General features: G+C 43.3%; 1 protein-coding gene across 1 annotated transcript in view; it reads right to left on the minus strand.

The window, feature by feature from the left end:
* LOC142670902 (uncharacterized) overlaps positions 1-20384 on the minus strand; it is a 67232-nt gene that overhangs the window by 15945 nt on the left and 30903 nt on the right. The window contains exon 6 of the mRNA XM_075847118.1: positions 5397-5420. Within this exon, the coding sequence (XP_075703233.1) occupies positions 5397-5420 (24 nt within the window). The remainder of the gene's footprint in view (positions 1-5396; positions 5421-20384) is intronic.

Genomic DNA, 20384 nt, shown 5'->3' on the forward strand with positions numbered 1-20384 from the left:
CGGTGGTATTATTGGTGTACTGTATATGGTGGTATTATTTGTGTACTGTATATGGCGGTATTAGTGGTGTACTGTATATGGTGGTATTATTGGTGTACTGTATATGGCGGTATTATTGGTGTATTGTATATGGTGGTATTATTGGTGTACTGTATATGGCGGTATTATTGGTGTACTGTATATGGTGGTATTATTGGTGTACTGTATATGGCGGTATTATTAGTGTACTGTATATGGCGGTATTATTGATGTACTGTATATGGTGGTATTATTGGTGTACTTTATATGGTGTTATTATTGGTGTACTGTATATGGTGGTATTATTGGTGTACTGTATATGGTGGTATTATTGGTGTACTCTATATGGCGGCATTATTGGTGTATTGTATATGGCGGTATTATTGGTGTACTGTATATTGTGGTATTATAGGTGTACTATATATGACGATATTATTGGTGTACTGTATATGGCGGTATTATTGGTGTACTATATATGGTGGCATTATTGGTGTACTGTATATGGTGGTATTATTGGTGTACTGTATATTGTGGTATTATTGGTGTACTATATATGACGATATTATTGGTGTACTGTATATGGCGGTATTATTGGTGTACTGTATATGGCAGTATTATTGGTGTACTGTATATGGCGGTATTATTAGTGTACTGTATAGGGCGGTATTATTGGTGTACTGTATATGGTGGTATTATTGATGTACTGTATATTTTGGTATTGGTATACTGTATATGGCGGCAATGGTGTACTGTATATGGTGGCATTATTGGTGTACTGTATATGGTGGTATTATTGGTGTACTGTATATGGCGGTATTATTAGTGTACTGTATATGGTGGTATTATTGGTGTACTATATACGGTGGTATTATTGGTGTACTGGATATGGCGGTATTAGTGGTGTACTGGATATGGCGGTATTAGTGGTGTACTGTATATGGCGGTATTATTGGTGTACTGTATATGGTGGTATTATTGATGTACTGTATATCATGGTATTATTGGTGTACTGTATATGGTGGTATTATTGGTGTACTGTATATGGTGGTATTATTGATGTACTGTATATGGTGGTATTATTGGTATACTGTATATGGCGGCAATGGTGTACTGTATATGGTGGTATTATTGGTGTACTGTATACGGTGGTATTATTGGTGTACTGTATATGGTGGTATTATTGATGTACTGTATATGGTGGTATTATTGGTATACTGTATATGGCGGCAATGGTGTACTGTATATGGCGGTAATGGTGTAATATATCTGGTGGTATTATTGGTGTACTGTATATTGTGGTATTATTGGTGTACTATATATGACGGTATTATTGGTGTACTGTATATGGCGGTATTAATGGTGTACTGTATATGGCGGTATTGGTGTACTGGATATGGTGGTATTAGTGGTGTACTGTATATGGCGGTATTATTGGTGTACTGTATATGGCGGTATTGGTGTACTGGATATCAGCGGTATTAGTGGTGTACTGTATATGGCGGTTTTAGTGGTGTACTGGATATGGCGGTATTATTGGTGTACTGTAAATGGCGGTATTATTGGTGTACTGTATATGGTGGTATTATTGGTGTACTGGATATGGTGGTATTGGTGTACTGTATATTGTGGTATTATTGGTGTACTGTATATGGTGGTATTAGTGGTGTACTGTATATGGTGGTATTGGTGTACTGTATATGGAGGCATTATTAGTGTACTGTATATGGCGGCATTATTGGTGTACTGTATATGGCGGCATTATTGGTGTGCTGTATATGGTGCATTATTGGTGTGCTGTATATGGTGCATTATTGGTGTGCTGTATATGGTGGTATTGGTGTACTGTATATGGAGGTATTGGAGTACTGTATATGGTGGTATTAGTGGTGTACTGTATATGGCGGTATTATTTATGTACTGTATATGGTGGTATTATTGATGTACTGTATATGGTGGTATTATTGATGTACTGTATATGGTGGTATTATTGTTGTACTGTATATGGTGGCATTAATGGTGTACTGTATATGGTGGTATTATTGGTGTACTGTATATGGCGGTATTATTGGTGTACTGTATATGGCGGTATTATTGATGTACTGTATATGGTGGTATTATTGGTATACTGTATACGGTGGTATTATTGATATACTGTATATGGTGGTATTATTGGTGTACTGTATATGGTGGTATTATTGGTGTACTGTATATGGTGGTATTATTGGTGTACTGTATACGGTGGTATTATTGGTGTACTGTATACGGTGGTATTATTGGTGTACTGTATACGGTGGTATTATTGGTGTACTGTATATGGTGGTATTATTGGTGTACTGTATATGGTGGTATTATTGGTGTACTGTATACGGTGGTATTATTGGTATACTGTATACGGTGGTATTATTGGTGTACTTTATATGGTGGGATTAATGGTGTATTGTATATGGTGGTATTATTGGTGTACTGTATATGGTGGTATTATTGGTGTACTGTATACGGTGGCATTATTGGTGTACTGGATATCAGCGGTATTATTGGTGTACTGGATATGGTGGTATTATTGGTGTACTGTATATGGTGGCATTAATGGTGTACTGGATATCAGCAGTATTATTGGTGTACTGTATATGGCGGTATTATTGGTGTACTGTATATGGCGGTATTATTGATGTACTGTATAAGGTGGTATTATTGGTATACTGTATACGGTGGTATTATTGATATACTGTATATGGTGGTATTATTGGTGTACTGTATATGGTGGTATTATTGGTGTGCTGTATATGGTGGTATTATTGATGTACTGTATATGGTGGTATTATTGTTGTACTGTATATGGTGGTATTAGTGGTGTACTGTATACGGTGGTATTATTGGTGTACTGTATATGGTGGCATTAATGGTGTACTGTATATGGTGGTATTATTGGTGTACTGTATATGGCGGTATTATTGGTATACTGTATACGGTGGTATTATTGGTGTACTGTATATGGTGGGATTAATGGTGTATTGTATATGGTGGTATTATTGGTGTACTGTATACGGTGGCATTATTGGTGTACTGGATATCAGCGGTATTATTGGTGTACTGGATATGGTGGTATTATTGATGTACTGTATATGGTGGTATTATTGGTGTACTGTATATGGTGGCATTAATGGTGTACTGGATATGGTGGTATTATTGGTGTACTGTATACGGTGGTATTATTGGTGTACTGTATACGGTGGTATTATTGGTGTACTGTATACGGTGGTATTATTGGTGTACTGTATATGGTGGTATTATTGGTGTACTGTATATGGTGGTATTATTGGTGTACTGTATACGGTGGTATTATTGGTGTACTGTATACGGTGGTATTATTGGTGTACTTTATATGGTGGGATTAATGGTGTATTGTATATGGTGGTATTATTGGTGTACTGTATATGGTGGTATTATTGGTGTACTGTATACGGTGGCATTATTGGTGTACTGGATATCAGCGGTATTATTGGTGTACTGGATATGGTGGTATTATTGGTGTACTGTATATGGTGGCATTAATGGTGTACTGGATATCAGCAGTATTATTGGTGTACTGTATATGGCGGTATTATTGGTGTACTGTATATGGCGGTATTATTGATGTACTGTATAAGGTGGTATTATTGGTATACTGTATACGGTGGTATTATTGATATACTGTATATGGTGGTATTATTGGTGTACTGTATATGGTGGTATTATTGGTGTGCTGTATATGGTGGTATTATTGATGTACTGTATATGGTGGTATTATTGTTGTACTGTATATGGTGGTATTAGTGGTGTACTGTATACGGTGGTATTATTGGTGTACTGTATATGGTGGCATTAATGGTGTACTGTATATGGTGGGATTAATGGTGTACTGTATATGGTGGTATTATTGGTGTACTGTATACGGTGGTATTATTGGTGTACTGTATATGGTGGGATTAATGGTGTATTGTATATGGTGGTATTATTGGTGTACTGTATATGGTGGTATTATTGATGTACTGTATATGGTGGTATTATTGGTGTACTGTATATGGTGGCATTAATGGTGTACTGGATATCAGCAGTATTATTGGTGTATTGTATATGGTGGTATTATTGGTGTACTGTATATGGCGGTATTATTGATATACTGTATATGGTGGTATTATTGGTGTACTGTATATGGTGGTATTATTGGTGTACTGTATATGGTGGTATTATTGATGTACTGTATATGGTGGTATTATTGGTGTACTGTATATGGTGGCATTAATGGTGTACTGTATATGGTGGTATTATTGGTGTACTGTATATGGTGGTATTATTGGTGTACTGTATATGGTGGTATTATTGGTGTACTGTATATGGTGGCATTAATGGTGTACTGTATATGGTGGTATTATTGGTGTACTGTATATGGCGGTATTATTGGTGTACTGTATATGGTGGTATTATTGGTGTACTGTATACAGTGGTATTATTGGTGTACTGTATACGGTGGTATTATTGGTGTACTGTATATGGTGGCATTATTGATGTACTGGATATCAGCAGTATTATTGGTGTATTGTATATGGTGGTATTATTGGTGTACTGTATATGGCGGTATTATTGATATACTGTATATGGTGGTATTATTGGTGTACTGTATATGGTGGTATTATTGGTGTACTGTATATGGTGGTATTATTGATGTACTGTATATGGTGGTATTATTGGTGTACTGTATATGGTGGCATTAATGGTGTACTGTATATGGTGGTATTATTGGTGTACTGTATATGGTGGTATTATTGGTGTACTGTATATGGTGGTATTATTGGTGTACTGTATATGGTGGCATTAATGGTGTACTGTATATGGTGGTATTATTGGTGTACTGTATATGGCGGTATTATTGGTGTACTGTATATGGCGGTATTATTGGTGTACTGTATATGGTGGTATTATTGGTGTACTGTATACAGTGGTATTATTGGTGTACTGTATACGGTGGTATTATTGGTGTACTGTATATGGTGGCATTATTGATGTACTGGATATCAGCAGTATTATTGGTGTACTGGATATGGTGGTATTATTGATGTACTCTATATGGCAGAATTATTGGTTTACTGTATATGGCGGCATTATTGGTGTACTGTATATGGCGGTATTGGTGTACGTTATATGGCGCATTATTGGTGTACTGTATATGGTGGTATTATTGGTGTACTTTATAAGGCAGTATTATTGATAAATACAGTATATGGTGACATTACTTACAGTTTGTGTACAGTATTTAGTGCCATTATCAGTGTGCATAGTATACATCATTATTCAGGGGCACAGTATATATGGTGCCATTATTTATATAATTTACAACTCACTTTCGACGTTCAGGACTTGAGAACCTGCAGAAAGATAAGAAAAAAACATGAAATTAATGAAATAATCTGAGAATATTATATACACGGATAAATAGTCTTATCACCTAGAGCTCAGTATAAAGGGAGAAACCTCGAGGGAAGGAGATCATCATCCTGAAGGACGTAGCTCCACCCACACATCACACATACAGATGGAGCAGTCTTCAACTTGACTCTTAACGCTTTAATTACAAAGCGGCAAGAAACTTTAGCGGGACTTTCTATAAGGCCTTAGTTGTGTGATATCACGCCATTCTTTACTACATCTGTACCACAACACATTAGGGGGAAACTGAACCGATGGTCGAAAGTTCACCCATTATCCTCTGCTCTCTTAGTGTTTGGCTAGTGTGGTCATCAATGCCCCTGAACGCCGCCGCTATCAGTGACCCCATTAAATAGGAAGACATTTGTAAAGGAGGAAAAAAACTCCCACGATTGCATATTAGTTTTGAAAGACACCTCAATAGTTTCTATGTTTGCAACACATGAAATAAATGACATGGTACTGCTCAGTGTCAGCCGGCTGCTGTAAAGGACAATTACCCTTTATACTGTCACTATACATACACCTCCACCCCTTATACTGTCACTATACATACACCTCCACCTCTTATACTGTCACTATACATACACCTCCACCCCCTTATACTGTCACTATACATGCACCTCCACCCCTTATACTGTCACTATACATACACCTCCACCCCTTATACTGTCACTATACATACACCTCCACCCCTTATACTGTCACTATACATACACCTTCACCCCTTATACTGTCACTATACATAAACCTCCACCTCTTATACTGTCACTATACATACAACTCCACCTCTTATACTTTCACTATACTTACACCTTCACCCCTTATACTGTCACTATACATACACCTCCACCCCTTATACTGTCACTGTACATACACCTCCACCCCCTTATACTGTCACTATACATACAACTCCACCCCTTATACTGTCACTATACTTAAACCTTCACCCCTTATACTGTCACTATACATACACCTCCACCTCTTATACTGTCACTATACATACACCTCCACCCCCTTATACTGTCACTTTACTTACACCTTCACCCTTATACTGTCACTATACATACACCTCCACCCCTTATACTGTCACTATACATACACCTCCACTCCTTATACTGGAACTATACATACACCTCCACCTCTTATACTGTCACTATACATACAACTCCACCCCTTATACTGTCACTTTACTTACACCTTCACCCTTATACTGTCACTATACATACACCTCCACCCCTTATACTGTCACTATACATACACCTCCACCCTTATACTGTCACTATACTTACACCTTCACCCCTTATACTGTCACTATACATACACCTCCACCCCTTATACTGTTACTGTACATACATCTCCACCCAGGGCCGCACCTACCATGAGGCGAGTTGAGCCTCCGGCTTCAGGCGGCACACTGCAGAGTGTCAGAGGGGGCGGCATTACAGAGCTGCTGGTCGACGTTTCCACCACTTATTAGCAGCTGCAAGATGTGCTGCCTCCTTAGGAGAACATCCCTCCTGTGCCACCTTAATAACCCCCCTCCCCTGACTTCTCCCGCTGCTCTCCACTCTCCTGTCCCTATTGTAATATGATCCGGCTCAGTGTCGGGATGGAGCGGGCAGCGTGCAGTGTGTCTGCACTGCACTGCTGCCGGCATGAAGAGGCTCGGCAAATCCTGCCATGGACTCACCATCTCTTCTTGATTTTCTCTGGAGTCTCCCTGCACATTGAGAGAAGATCCATATAGGCAGCAGCCTGCACAAAAGGTATGTGTACTGTGTACTTTATGTAATGTGTGTACTGTATGCGTAATGTATGTATATATATATATGTGAGGATGTAATGTCTGTACTGTATGTGTAGTGTGTACTGTATGTGCAATGTATGTGTGTCTATTGAGTGTGTGTGTATATATATATATATATATATATTTGTGTATGTATCAGATGTACAGTATGACCTCATGCACATGACCGTTTTTTCTCAGCTGTAATTTATCCGCATATTTGCGGATACATTGCGGATACATTCATTTCTATGGCCCTATGCACACGACCGTGGTTTACACTGATCCGTATGGGGGCTGCAAATCCGGACCGCAAAAACTCAAGACAAGTAATTTTACGGTCCGGATTTGCCAATAATGGTGAATTGTTGTGGATCCGTGAATCCTAATGATACACCAATGCACAACTAACCAGTGCGATCGTGTGCATGAAGCCATAGTGTGTGTGTGTGTGTTTGTGTGTGTGTGTGTGTGTGTGTGTGTGCGTGTAACGTATGTATGTATGCATGTACGTACGTACGTACGTATATGCGTGTGTGCGCAATATGTGTATGTATATATATATATACACACACACACACACACACACGAAAGCCAATAAGAAACGAAGCGGCACAACGCTCACCTGAGCACTTTTGCTGTTTCGTTTTAGCGATCGGGGAATGCTAAGTGCTCAGACCCCCAATGATCAAAACTTCTGAAATATTACTATGACATGTCAAAGGTTTTATTCAAAGTTTAATTACACTTTAAGGCTATGTTCACACGGAGTATTTTGGGGGAGGAATATCTGCCTCAAAATTCCGTTTGGAACTTTGAGGCAGATTTTCCTCTCCCTGCACGCCGATTTTCGCGCCGTTTTTCGCCCGCGGCCATTGAGAGCCGCGGGCATAAAACAGCGCGAAATACGCTTTTTTCTGCCTCCCATTGAAGGCAATGGGAGGTCAGAGGCGGAAGCGCCCGAAGATAGGGCATGTCGCTTCTTTTTCCCGCGAGGCAGTTTTACTGCTCGCGGGAAAAAGACGCCGACGCCTCCCATTGAAATCAATGGGAGGCGTTCTCGGGCCGTTTTTGCCGAGTTTTGCGACGCGGTTTCCGCGTAAAAAAACTCGTCAAAATACACCGTGTGAACATAGCCTAAGGGTCAGTTCACAAAGAGTTTTTTTGACGTGGAAACAGAGTCGGAAAACGCGCCAAAAAACGGTCGAAATTGATTTCAATGGGAGGCAGAGGCTTTTTTTTCCCACGAGCGGTGACATGCCCTATCTTTGGGCGTTTATGTCTCTTTCCTCCCATTGATATCAATGGGGGGCAGAGAAAGTCTATTTCGCTGCGTTTTTGCCCGTTGCGCTCAATGGGCACGAGTGAAAAGCACGGCTAACGGCGTGCAGGCAGCTCAAAATCTGCCTCAAAATACCAAACTGAATTTTGAGGCAGAATTTTTTGCCTGCAAAAAACTCAGTGTGAACATACCCTTAAGGAAAGTTTTTTTTGTATTTTTTTTGTGTTTTAAGTTATGAGCCTATTTTTTCTAACTATTTTAATGTTCCCTAATGTAACTGTATTTATTCATATATTTGTACTAATAAAGATGGGGGCAGCCATCTTTATTAGCATCTGTATATATGTTTCTGCATGACGCATACACAGGTGCTATATGGCGCACTCAGGGCATAGGGTCGGCTCCCATCCCTACTTTCCTATCTCCTGCTGGAGCCATTTTAGCTTTGAACTGTGCTCTGTGGCATGTACGGTTCACAGAGACCCACAGCAACCCTCGCTTCTAGGGGGAAGACGGGCGCCATTTTATCTAAGAGCGACAGCCACTGCAGTCATCGCAGGAGTTGTCTGTCAATTGAAATGAATTGCCAGGCCCTGCCTGCTGTGAATGCCCGTCAATTCATTTGAATTGCTGCCTCCTCCTGCCCCACACTCTCAGGGTATGTGCACACGCTAGCTTCCTTTTACCTCTGAAATTATAGACTGTTTTCAGGAGAAAACAGCTGTGTCGTTTCAGACGTAAATGCTCCTCCTCGAATTTTGCGAGGCGTCATTGACGCCCGTAATCTTGAGCTGTTCTTCATTGAATTCAATGAAAAACGGCTCAAATTACATTTCAAAGAAGTGTCCTGCACTTCTTTGACGAGGCAGTAATTTTACGCGTAAATGACAGGTCATCGGCACAGTACGTCGGCAAGCCCATTCAAATGAATGGGCAGATGTTTGCCGACGTATTGGAGCCGTATTTTCAGCCGTAAAATGAGGCATAATACGCCTCGTTTACGTCTGAAAATAGGTCGTGTGAACCCAGCCTTAGGCCAGATTCAGACGAGCGTGTGCGTTTTGCGTGCGCAAAAGGCACTTAACAGCTCCGTGTGTCATCACCATATGATGCGTGACTGTGTGATTTTCGCGCAGCCGCCATCATTATGACACTCTGTTTGTATGTTTGTAAACAGAAAAGCACGTGGTGCTTTTCTGTTTTCATTCATACTTTTCACTGCTGTTGCGCGAATCACGCGCGTCACACGGAAGTGCTTCCGTGTGACATGCGTGGTTTTCACGCACCCATTGACTTCAATGGGTCCGTGATGTGCGGAATACGCACAAAGAACGGACATGTCGTGAGTCTAATATAGGTCCGTGCGATTTTCACGTGCGTTGCACGGATGTATATCCCGTTCGTCTGAATAAGCCCTTACCTAACACTTCAGTGTGACTGCTAGTAACTCCGGTCACGTAGCTAATACAGGGACTCTTCTGTCACTTTAGGAGTCCCTGCATTAGCATTTTCTGGTGCACGGGACCTCCCAGATGCGTCAGAATTATTAATAACGATTAATATTTCTACCAGATCTCTAGTTCCCGGGCGCCACAATAGGAACTACAGTTCATTGACCTCTAGTTTCTATTTCAGCGCAGGGGAGAAGACAGAAGACTGCAGTAGGTGAGTAGAATTATTATTATTTTTCATACTGGTTAGGTTTTGTTTTGCAGGTTCCACTGGACCATTTGAACAACGTCGTAGATTTGTTGGATTACTTTGATGATCTACATTTTTTTAAATAAAATGGTCAGAGGGTTATGTGAGGGAGTTTTTATTTCAATTAAAAAAATAGTATGTCTTTTTTTTTTATACTTTATTACAGTCTTCGTAATAGCCGCTGTCTGACAGCATCCATTACTAAGCCTGGGGCTTAGGGTTTGTGCACACAAACTAATTACGTCCGTAATTGACGGACGTATTTCGGCCGCAAGTCCCGGACCGAACACAGTGCAAGGAGCCGGGCTCCTAGCATCATAGTTATGTACGATGCTAGGAGTCCCTGCCTCGCTGCAGGACAACTGTCCCGTACTGTAAACATGATTACACTACGGGACAGTTGTCCTGCAGCGAGGCAGGGACTCCTAGCATCGTACATAAGTATGATGCTAGGAGCCCGGCTCCCTGCACTGTGTTCGGTCCGGGACTTGCGGCCGAAATTCGTCCGTCAATTACGGACGGAATTAGTGTGTGTGCACATACCCTTACTGTTAACCAGTAAAAAGGCTAGCACCAACCTCCCATTATTACCCCGGTACCCACCGCTATCAGGGGTACCAGGAAGAGCCAGGTACGATCCAGGACCCAACCATCTGAAGGGATGACGGTGCCCGGCCGTCGCTTCATATGTTCAGGTATTGGATTGTACCCGGCTCTTCCCGGTACCCCTGGTGGCGTTGGGTACCGGGGTAATAATGGGAGGTTGTTGCTAGCCTTTTTACTGGTTAACAGTAAGCCCCAGCCTTAGTAATGGATGCTGTCAATCACATAGCGGCCATTACACTGGCGGTAATAATGTATTAAAAAAACACATGGACGTAAGAAACATTTTTTAATTGAAAAAAAAACTCCCTCACACAACCCACTTTCATCATTTTATTTAAAAAAAGAAAAACATAGATCATCAAAGTAGTCAAATAAATCTACGGCGTAGTCCAAACGGTCCATTGGAACCAACCGGGAAAAGAAAAAAGTATGAAAAATAAAAAAATATACACTTTCCTTCTCCCCTGCAATGCAATAGAATTTAGAGGTAAAAAAATATAATAATTCCCCTTCAGACTCTGCTACCTGTCAATTGAAAAGTCTTTCGCCAGAGGGAAAAAATTTTCCACATGGCAGAATACGAGGTCCCAGGCTCGGTTGAAGCTTTCTTTTACTCCACCACTGGGAAACATTTTTTCCTCTGGTGGAAGGTTTTTCCATTGACATGAAGCAGTTCTATAGCGGTGGTGTTAGGGAGGACAAACTCAGCAATTGCACAATGCCCCCAAAATGGGCCACTACTCTTAGGAAAGTTCTGTGTGCTTGCCTCCAGGCTAAAATATGCCAGCCAGCCCTGGGCCGTTGGCTCCCTGCCCCACCGTTTTCTGTCGTAGACCACAGACTGGTTTAGGCCTGCGGTCTACAACAGTCCAAGAGCACGCTATTGACGTCAGCAGCCTAGCGCGATTACGTCACTGCATCATGCCATCCGCGCTGGGCCGCTGAACTCAGCAGAAAGTCAGAACGTCCGGCTGTAATTACTTGGATAGATTTGTGTGTGGGGGGGTGCCTTTCTATAGTTCACCTCAGGCAGCAAAAGGGCCAGGTTCACCCCTGCGCTCCACCTCTTATACTGTCACTATACATACACCTCCACCCCTTATACTGTCACTATACATACACCTCCACCCCTTATACTGTCACTATACATACACCTCCACCCCTTATACTGTCACTATACATACACCTCCACCCCTATACTGTCACTATACATACACCTCCACCCCTTATACTGTCACTATACATACACCTCCACCCCTTATACTGTCACTATACATACACCTCCACCCCTTATACTGTCACTATATATACACCTCCACTCCTTATACTGTCACTATACTTACACCTTCACCCCTTATACTGTCACTATACATACACCTCCACCCCTTATACTGTCATTATACATACACCTCCACCCCTTATACTGTCACTATACATACACCTCCACTCCTTATACTGTCACTATACATACACCTCCACCCCTTATACTGTCACTATACATACACCTCCACCCCTTATACTGTCACTATATATACACCTCCACCCCTTATACTGTCACTATATATACACCTCCACTCCTTATACTGTCACTATACTTACACCTTCACCCCTTATACTGTCACTATACATACACCTCCACCCCTTATACTGTCATTATACATACACCTCCACCCCTTATACTGTCACTATACATGCACCCCAACCCCTTATACTGTTACTATACATACACCTTCACCCCTTATACTGTCACTATACATACACCTTCACCCCTTATACTGTCACTATATGTAACGTCCATGGCCGCGGGCCGTCGGGTTTACTCACCCCCCGACGCCCGCAACCATGGATCCGTGAGCGCTGGTCCCTGTCTCCTTCCTAGGAGACGCCAGCGCTCACTTCCGCTCCGTCCTGCTGTGTCCCGTAGGGTGCACGCGCACGGCCTTAAAGGGCCAGCGCGCACAAAAGGATCGTCCTCATCATCAACTGCCTTGATTTCCTGGTCTATAAGAAGGCCCCAGGCCTTCTGATCCTTGCCTGAGCGTTATTAGTCTATCCCAGTCTCTCTCGCAAATGGTCCCTTAGTGTTTCCCCATTCCAGCTGTTACCCGTGCCCTGTTACCCGTTCCTATATTCCGTATTGTTCCAGTTCCTGTGCCTACCAGCGTTGGAGTCATGTCTTCTGCCACGTCCTGTTTCGTTTGCCACGTCCAGTGTCTTCTGCCACGTCCAGTGTCGTTTGCCACGTCCAGTGTCTTTTGCCACGTCCAGTTTCTTCTGCCACGTCCAGTGTCTTCTGCTTCATTGGATTCTGCCCGCCACGTCTGGCGCCACCTGCCGCACCAGCCTCCATCTGTGCTGAAGCCATAGCCACCGTCCGGACTATTTCAGGTACCCAAGCATTACTGTCTGCCATTGTCTTTCGCATAGACTGTGACCTGGTCAGCTGCCTCCCCGTTACGGCGGAGCGGCCTAGTGGGTCCACATACCCTGTGTCCGTGACAGTACGCTCAGGCCATGGAACCCGCTGGCTAGCCCAAGACCGCAGTCCAGAAGATACAGACAGAGATCCATGACCTACGCACATGTAAGAATAAACTCCTTGAGGCGGTGAATTCTATCCTGGTCAGCCTGGATCTACTCGCTGTTCCACCTCCGGTTCTTCCTCCTGAAGCTGTTGCTGTGCCACTGCCCGTTGTTCCTCCTGTTTGTCCCGGATCCACAGTTCCTCTGCCTCTTCCTCCTCGCTACGACGGTGACCCCAGATCATGTAGAGGATTTCTCAATCAATGCACGGTGCATTTTAGGCTACGGCCTCATCTCTTCCCCTCCAAGGAGGCCAAAGTGGCGTTTATGATCTCCCTCCTCGCTGGCAAGGCCCTCGCATGGGCGAATCCAATCTTGGAGCAACAAGGACCTGTATTCGCGGACCTAGCCTTGTTCCTGCAGTCCTTTCATGCCGTGTTCGAGGAGCCGGGTCGAACATCCTCTGCTGCAGCCACTCTGTTGACCCTCAAGCAAGAAGGCTCCAAAGTAGGGGAGTATGCTATCTCCTTTCCGTACCCTAGCAGCCGAGCTGGCATGGAACAATGAGGCACTGGTGGCGACCTTCTCGCAGGGACTGTCCTCTCACATGAAGGACGAACTGGCAGCCCGCGACCTTCCTTCTACCTTGGATGCCCTCATCCTGTTAGCCACCCAGGTTGATATGAGAATCCGGGAGCGCTCTCAAGAGGTTCGACAGGAGAGCCGGGTCCGCAGACCAGCACCATCAGTCCAGAGACCACTATAGTCCACTCCTAGTGCGCTACCTGAAGAACCCATGCAGGTAGACAGAGTCCGGTTATCTGAACAGGAGAAGCAACGCAGACACTCCTCTGGACTTTGTATGTATTGTGGCCTCAAGGGTCATTTTGTGCGCCAATGCCCACAGAAACCGGGAAACTCCAGTACCTAGGGTTGATTGGAGAGGCAACTCTAGGTGGAACGTCTCCAAACGTTAAAACCTCTTCCAGATTATCGATTCCTGTGGCCATCGTCACCGGAGAGACATCATATCCTTCCTCTGCCTATCTTGACTCTGGAGCGGCTGCTAATTTCATCTGGGTCTGCCATGGCTCCGTCTACACGTCCCAACACTTGACTGGAATTCTGGAGAGGTTCTTCAATGGGGTTCCAGATGCCATAGCCATTGCCTGTCACAAGTCCGTCCTGTTGTGCCCCCTCTGCCTCAGTCACTTTCCGGTCTACCATCTCAGTATGCCAGTTTTGCTGATGTCTTTTGCAAACGAGAGGCTGAGACGTTGCCTCCACATCGGAATTATGACTGTCCCATTGAATTGGTTCCCAATGCTTCTCTTCCCCGTGGACGAGTATATCCTCTCTTCTTGCCAGAGACTTTATCGATGTCAGCCTACATCAAGGAGAACTTGGAGAGGGGTTTTATTCGAAAATCTTCCTCCCCGGCCGGGGCAGGCTTCTTCTTCGTTAAAAAGAGAGATGGATCTCTTCGACCCTGCATTGACTACAGTAGTCTCAACCAGATCACGGTCAAGAACAAATACCCGTTGCCACTTATTTCCAAGCTCTTCGATTGCATACGAGGAGCCAAAATTTTTTCTAAGCTAGATCTGCGGGGGGCTTATAATCTAATCCGGATTCGCCGGGGTGATGAATGGAAGACGGCATTTAACACCCGCGATGGGCACTACGAATACCTAGTGATGCCCTTCGGACTGTGTAACGCTCCCGCAGTATTTCAGGAGTTCGCTAATGATATCTTCCGAGATCTCCTCTATATGTGTGTTGTAGTTTATCTCGATGATATTTTCATTTTCTCCCCAGATCTGATGACCCATCGGAGGCATGTTCGTCAAGTTCTTCTGCGACTAAGAGAGAATCGCTTGTATGCCAAGTTGGAAAAGTGCACCTTTGAAAATAGGTCTTTGCCCTTCCTGGGCTACGTCATCCCGGATCAAGGCCTTAAGATGGACCCTGAGAAACTAAAGTCTGTCCTGCAATGGCCACGTCCTCAAGGCCTAAGGGCCATACAACGGTTCCTGGGATTCGCCAATTTCTACCGGCAGTTTATTCCCAACTTTTCTTCTCTGACGGCTCCCATCTCTACCCTTACCAAGAAGGGTGTAAACGCCAATGTGTGGACTCCAGAGGCAGAGTCTGCATTCATTAGCCTCAAGAAAGCCTTCACTTCAGCTTCAATCCCCCATCACCCTGACGTATCTCGGCAGTTCTCTCTAGAAGTGGACGCCTCCTCTGTTGGTGCAGGTGCACTTCTGTTCCAGAGGAGCTCCAAAGGAAAGGCAGTGGTATGTGGCTACTACTCAAGACTGTTTTCTTCTGCTGAGCGCAATTACTCCATTGGAGATCGGGAGCTACTGGCTATCAAATTGGCCCTGGAGGAGTGGAGACATCTCCTAGAAGGCGCAGCTCACCCCATCCTGATCTTCACCAACCACAAGAACCTCACCTACCTTCAGTCCGCTCAAAGACTGAATCCTCGTCAAGCCAGGTGGTCGCTGTTCTTCACCCACTTCCAATTTCTGCTCCACTACCGTCCCGCTGACAAGAATGTGAGGGCCGATGCCCTGTCCAGATAATTTGAGACGGAAGACACGGTGGAGTCCCTTCAGACTATCATAGACCCATCCTGCATTGTCACCGCTAATCCTCTGCAGCTTAGAAATATTCCTCCGGGGAGAACAGCCACCGTCCAGACTATTTCAGGTACCCAAGCGTTACTGTCTGCCATTGTCTTTCGCATAGACTGTGCTCCCCGCTACGGCGGAGCGGCCTAGTGGGTCCACATACTCTGTGTCCGTGACACTATACATATACCTCCACCCCTTATACTGACACTATACATATACCTCCACCCCTTATACTGTCACTATACATACACCTCCACCCCCTTATACTGTCACTATACATACACCTCCACCCCTTATATTGTCACTATACATACACCTCCACCCCTTATACTGGAACTATACATACACCTTCACCTTCACCCCTTATACTGTCACTATACATACACCTCCACCCCTTATACTGGAACTATACATACACCTCCACCCCTATACTGTCACTATACATACAACTCCACCCCTTATACTGTCACTATACATACACCTCCACCCCTTATACTGTCACTATACATATACCTCCACCCCTTATACTGACACTATACATATATCTCCACCCCTTATAATGTCACTATACTTACATCTTCACCCCTTAAACTGTCACTATACTTACACCTTCAACCCTTATACTGTCACTATACATACACCTTCACCCCTTATACTGTCACTATTCATACACCTCCACCCCTTATACTGTCACTATACATACACCTTCACCCCTTATACTGTCACTATACATAAACCTTCACCCCTTATACTGTCACTATACATACACCTCCATCCCTTATACTGTCACTATACATACACCTCCAAACCTTATAATGTCATTATACATACACCTCCACCCCTTATACTGTCGCTATACATGTACCCCCACCCCTTATACTGTCACTATACATGCACCCCAATCCCTTATACTGTCACTATACATACACCTTCACCCATTATACTGTCACTATATATACACATCCACCCCTTATAATGTCACTATACATACACCTCCACCCCTATACTGTCACTATACTTACACCTTCACCCCTTATACTGTCTCTATACTTACTCCTTCACCCCTTATACTGTCACTATACATATACCTCTACCTCTTATACTGTCACTATACATACACCTCCACCCCTTATACTGTCACTATACATACACCTTCACCCCTTATACTGTCACTATACATACACCTTCATCCCTGATACTGTCACTAAACTTACACCTCCACCCCTATACTGTCACTATACATGCACCTCCAACCCTTATACTGGAAGTATACATACACATCCACCCCTTATACTGTCACTATACATGCACCCCCACCCCTTATACTGTCACTATACATGCACCCAACCCCATATACTGTCACTATACATACACCTCCACCCCTTATACTGGAACTATACATACACCTTCACCCCTTATACTGTCACTATACATACACCTCCACTCCTTATACTGTCACTATACATACACCTCCACTCCTTATACTGTCACTATATATACACCTCCACTCCTTATACTGTCACTATACATATATCTCCACCCCTTATACTGTCACTATACATACACTTCCACCCCTTATACCGTTACTGTACATACACCTCCACCCTTTACACTGTCACTATACATACACCTCCACCCCTTATACTGTCACTATACATACACTTCCACCCCTTATACTGTCACTATACATACACCTCCACCCCTTATACTGTCACTATACATACACCTTCACCCCTTATACTGTCACTATACATGCACCTCCACCCCTAATATTGTCACTATACATACACCTCCACCCCCAATACTGTTACTGTACATACACCTTTACCCCTTATAGTGTCACTATACATACACCTCCACCCCTTATACTGTCACTATACATACACCTCCACCCCTTATACTGTCACTATACATGCACCCCAACCCCTTTTACTGTCACTATACATGCACCCCAACCCCTTATACTGTCACTATACTCACACCTTCACCCCTTATACTGTTACTGTACATACACCTCCACCCCTTATACTGTCACTATACATACACCTCCACTCCTTATACTGTCACTATACATACACCTCCACCCCTTATACTGTCACTATACATAAACCTCCACCCCTTATACTGTCACTATACATGCACCCAACCCCTTATACTGTCACTATACATACACCTCCACCCCTTATACTGTCACTATACATGCACCTCCACCCCTTATATTGTCACTATACATACACCTCCACCCCTAATACTGTTACTGTACATACACCTTTACCCCTTATACTGTCACTATACATGCACCTCCACCCCTTATACTGTCACTATACATACACCTCCACCCCTTATACTGTCACTATACATGCACCCCAACCCCTTATACTGTCACTATACATGCACCCAAACCCCTTATACTGTCACTATAAATGCACCCCAACCCCTTATACTGTCACTATACTTACACCTTCACCCCTTATACTGTTGCTGTACATACACCTCCACCCCTTATACTGTCCCTATACATAAACCTCCACCCTTATACTGTTACTGTACATACACCTCCACCCCTTATACTGTCATAATACATACACCTCCACCCCTTATACTGTCACTATACATACACCTCCATCCCTTATACTGTCACTATACATGCACCCAACCCTTTATACTGTCACTATATATACACCTTCACCCCTTATACTGTCACTATACATACACCTCCACCCCCAATACTGTAACTGTACATACACCTCCACCCCTTATACTGTCATAATACATACACCTCCACCCCTTATACTGTCACTATACATACACCTCCACCCCTTATACTGTCACTATATATACACCTTCACCCCTTATACTGTCACTATACATACACCTCCACCCCTTATACTGTCACTATACATGCACCTCCACCCCTTATACTGTCACTATACATACACCTCCACCCCTTATACTGTCACTATACATGCACCCCAACCCCTTATACTGTCACTATACATGCACCCAAACCCCTTATACTGTCACTATACTTACACCTTCACCCATTATACTGTTGCTGTACATACACCTCCACCCCTTATACTGTCACTATACATACACCTCCACCCCTTATACTGTCCCTATACATAAACCTCCACCCTTATACTGTTACTGTACATACACCTCCACCCCTTATACTGTCATAATACATACACCTCCACCCCTTATACTGTCACTATACATGCACCCAACCCTTTATACTGTCACTATACTTACACCTCCACCCCTTATACTGTCACTATACATACATCTCCACCCCTTATACTGTCACTATACATACACCTCCACCCCTTATACTGTCACTATACATACACCTCCATCCCTTATACTGTCACTATACATACACCTCCACCCCTTATACTGTCACTATACATACACCTCCATCCCTTATACTGTCACTATACATACACCTTCATCCCTTATACTGTCACTATACATACACCTCCACCCCTTATATTGTCACTATACATACACCTCCACCCCTTATACTGTCACTATACATACACCTCCACCCCTTATACTGTCACTATACATAAACCTCCACCTCTTATACTGTCACTATACATAAACCTCCACCCCTTATACTGTCACTATACATACACCTCCACCCCTTATACTGTCACTATACATACACCTTCACCCCTTATACTGTCACTATACATACACCTCCACTCCTTATACTGTCACTATACTTACACCTTCACCCCTTATACTGTCACTATACATACACCTTCTCCCCTTATAGTGTCACTATACATACACCTCCACCCCTTATACTGTCACTATACATACACCTCCACTCCTTATACTGTCACTATACTTACACCTCCACCCCTTATACTGTCACTATACATATATCTCCACCCCTTATACTGTCACTATACATAAACCTCCACCCCTTATACTGTCACTATACATACACCTCCACCCCTTATACTGTCACTATACATACACCTTCACCCCTTATACTGTCACTATACATACACCTCCACTCCTTATACTGTCACTATACTTACACCTTCACCCCTTATACTGTCACTATACATACACCTTCTCCCCTTATAGTGTCACTATACATACACCTCCACCCCTTATACTGTCACTATACATACACCTCCACTCCTTATACTGTCACTATAATTACACCTCCACCCCTTATACTGTCACTATACATATATCTCCACCCCTTATACTGTCACTATACATACACTTCCACCCCTTATACCGTTACTGTACATACACCTCCACCCTTTATACTGTCACTATACATACACCTCCACCCCTTATACTGTCACTATACATACACCTCCACCCCTTATAC

This window comes from Rhinoderma darwinii (genome assembly GCF_050947455.1).
Source record: "Rhinoderma darwinii isolate aRhiDar2 chromosome 1 unlocalized genomic scaffold, aRhiDar2.hap1 SUPER_1_unloc_18, whole genome shotgun sequence".
NCBI classification, from domain to species: domain Eukaryota; kingdom Metazoa; phylum Chordata; class Amphibia; order Anura; family Rhinodermatidae; genus Rhinoderma; species Rhinoderma darwinii.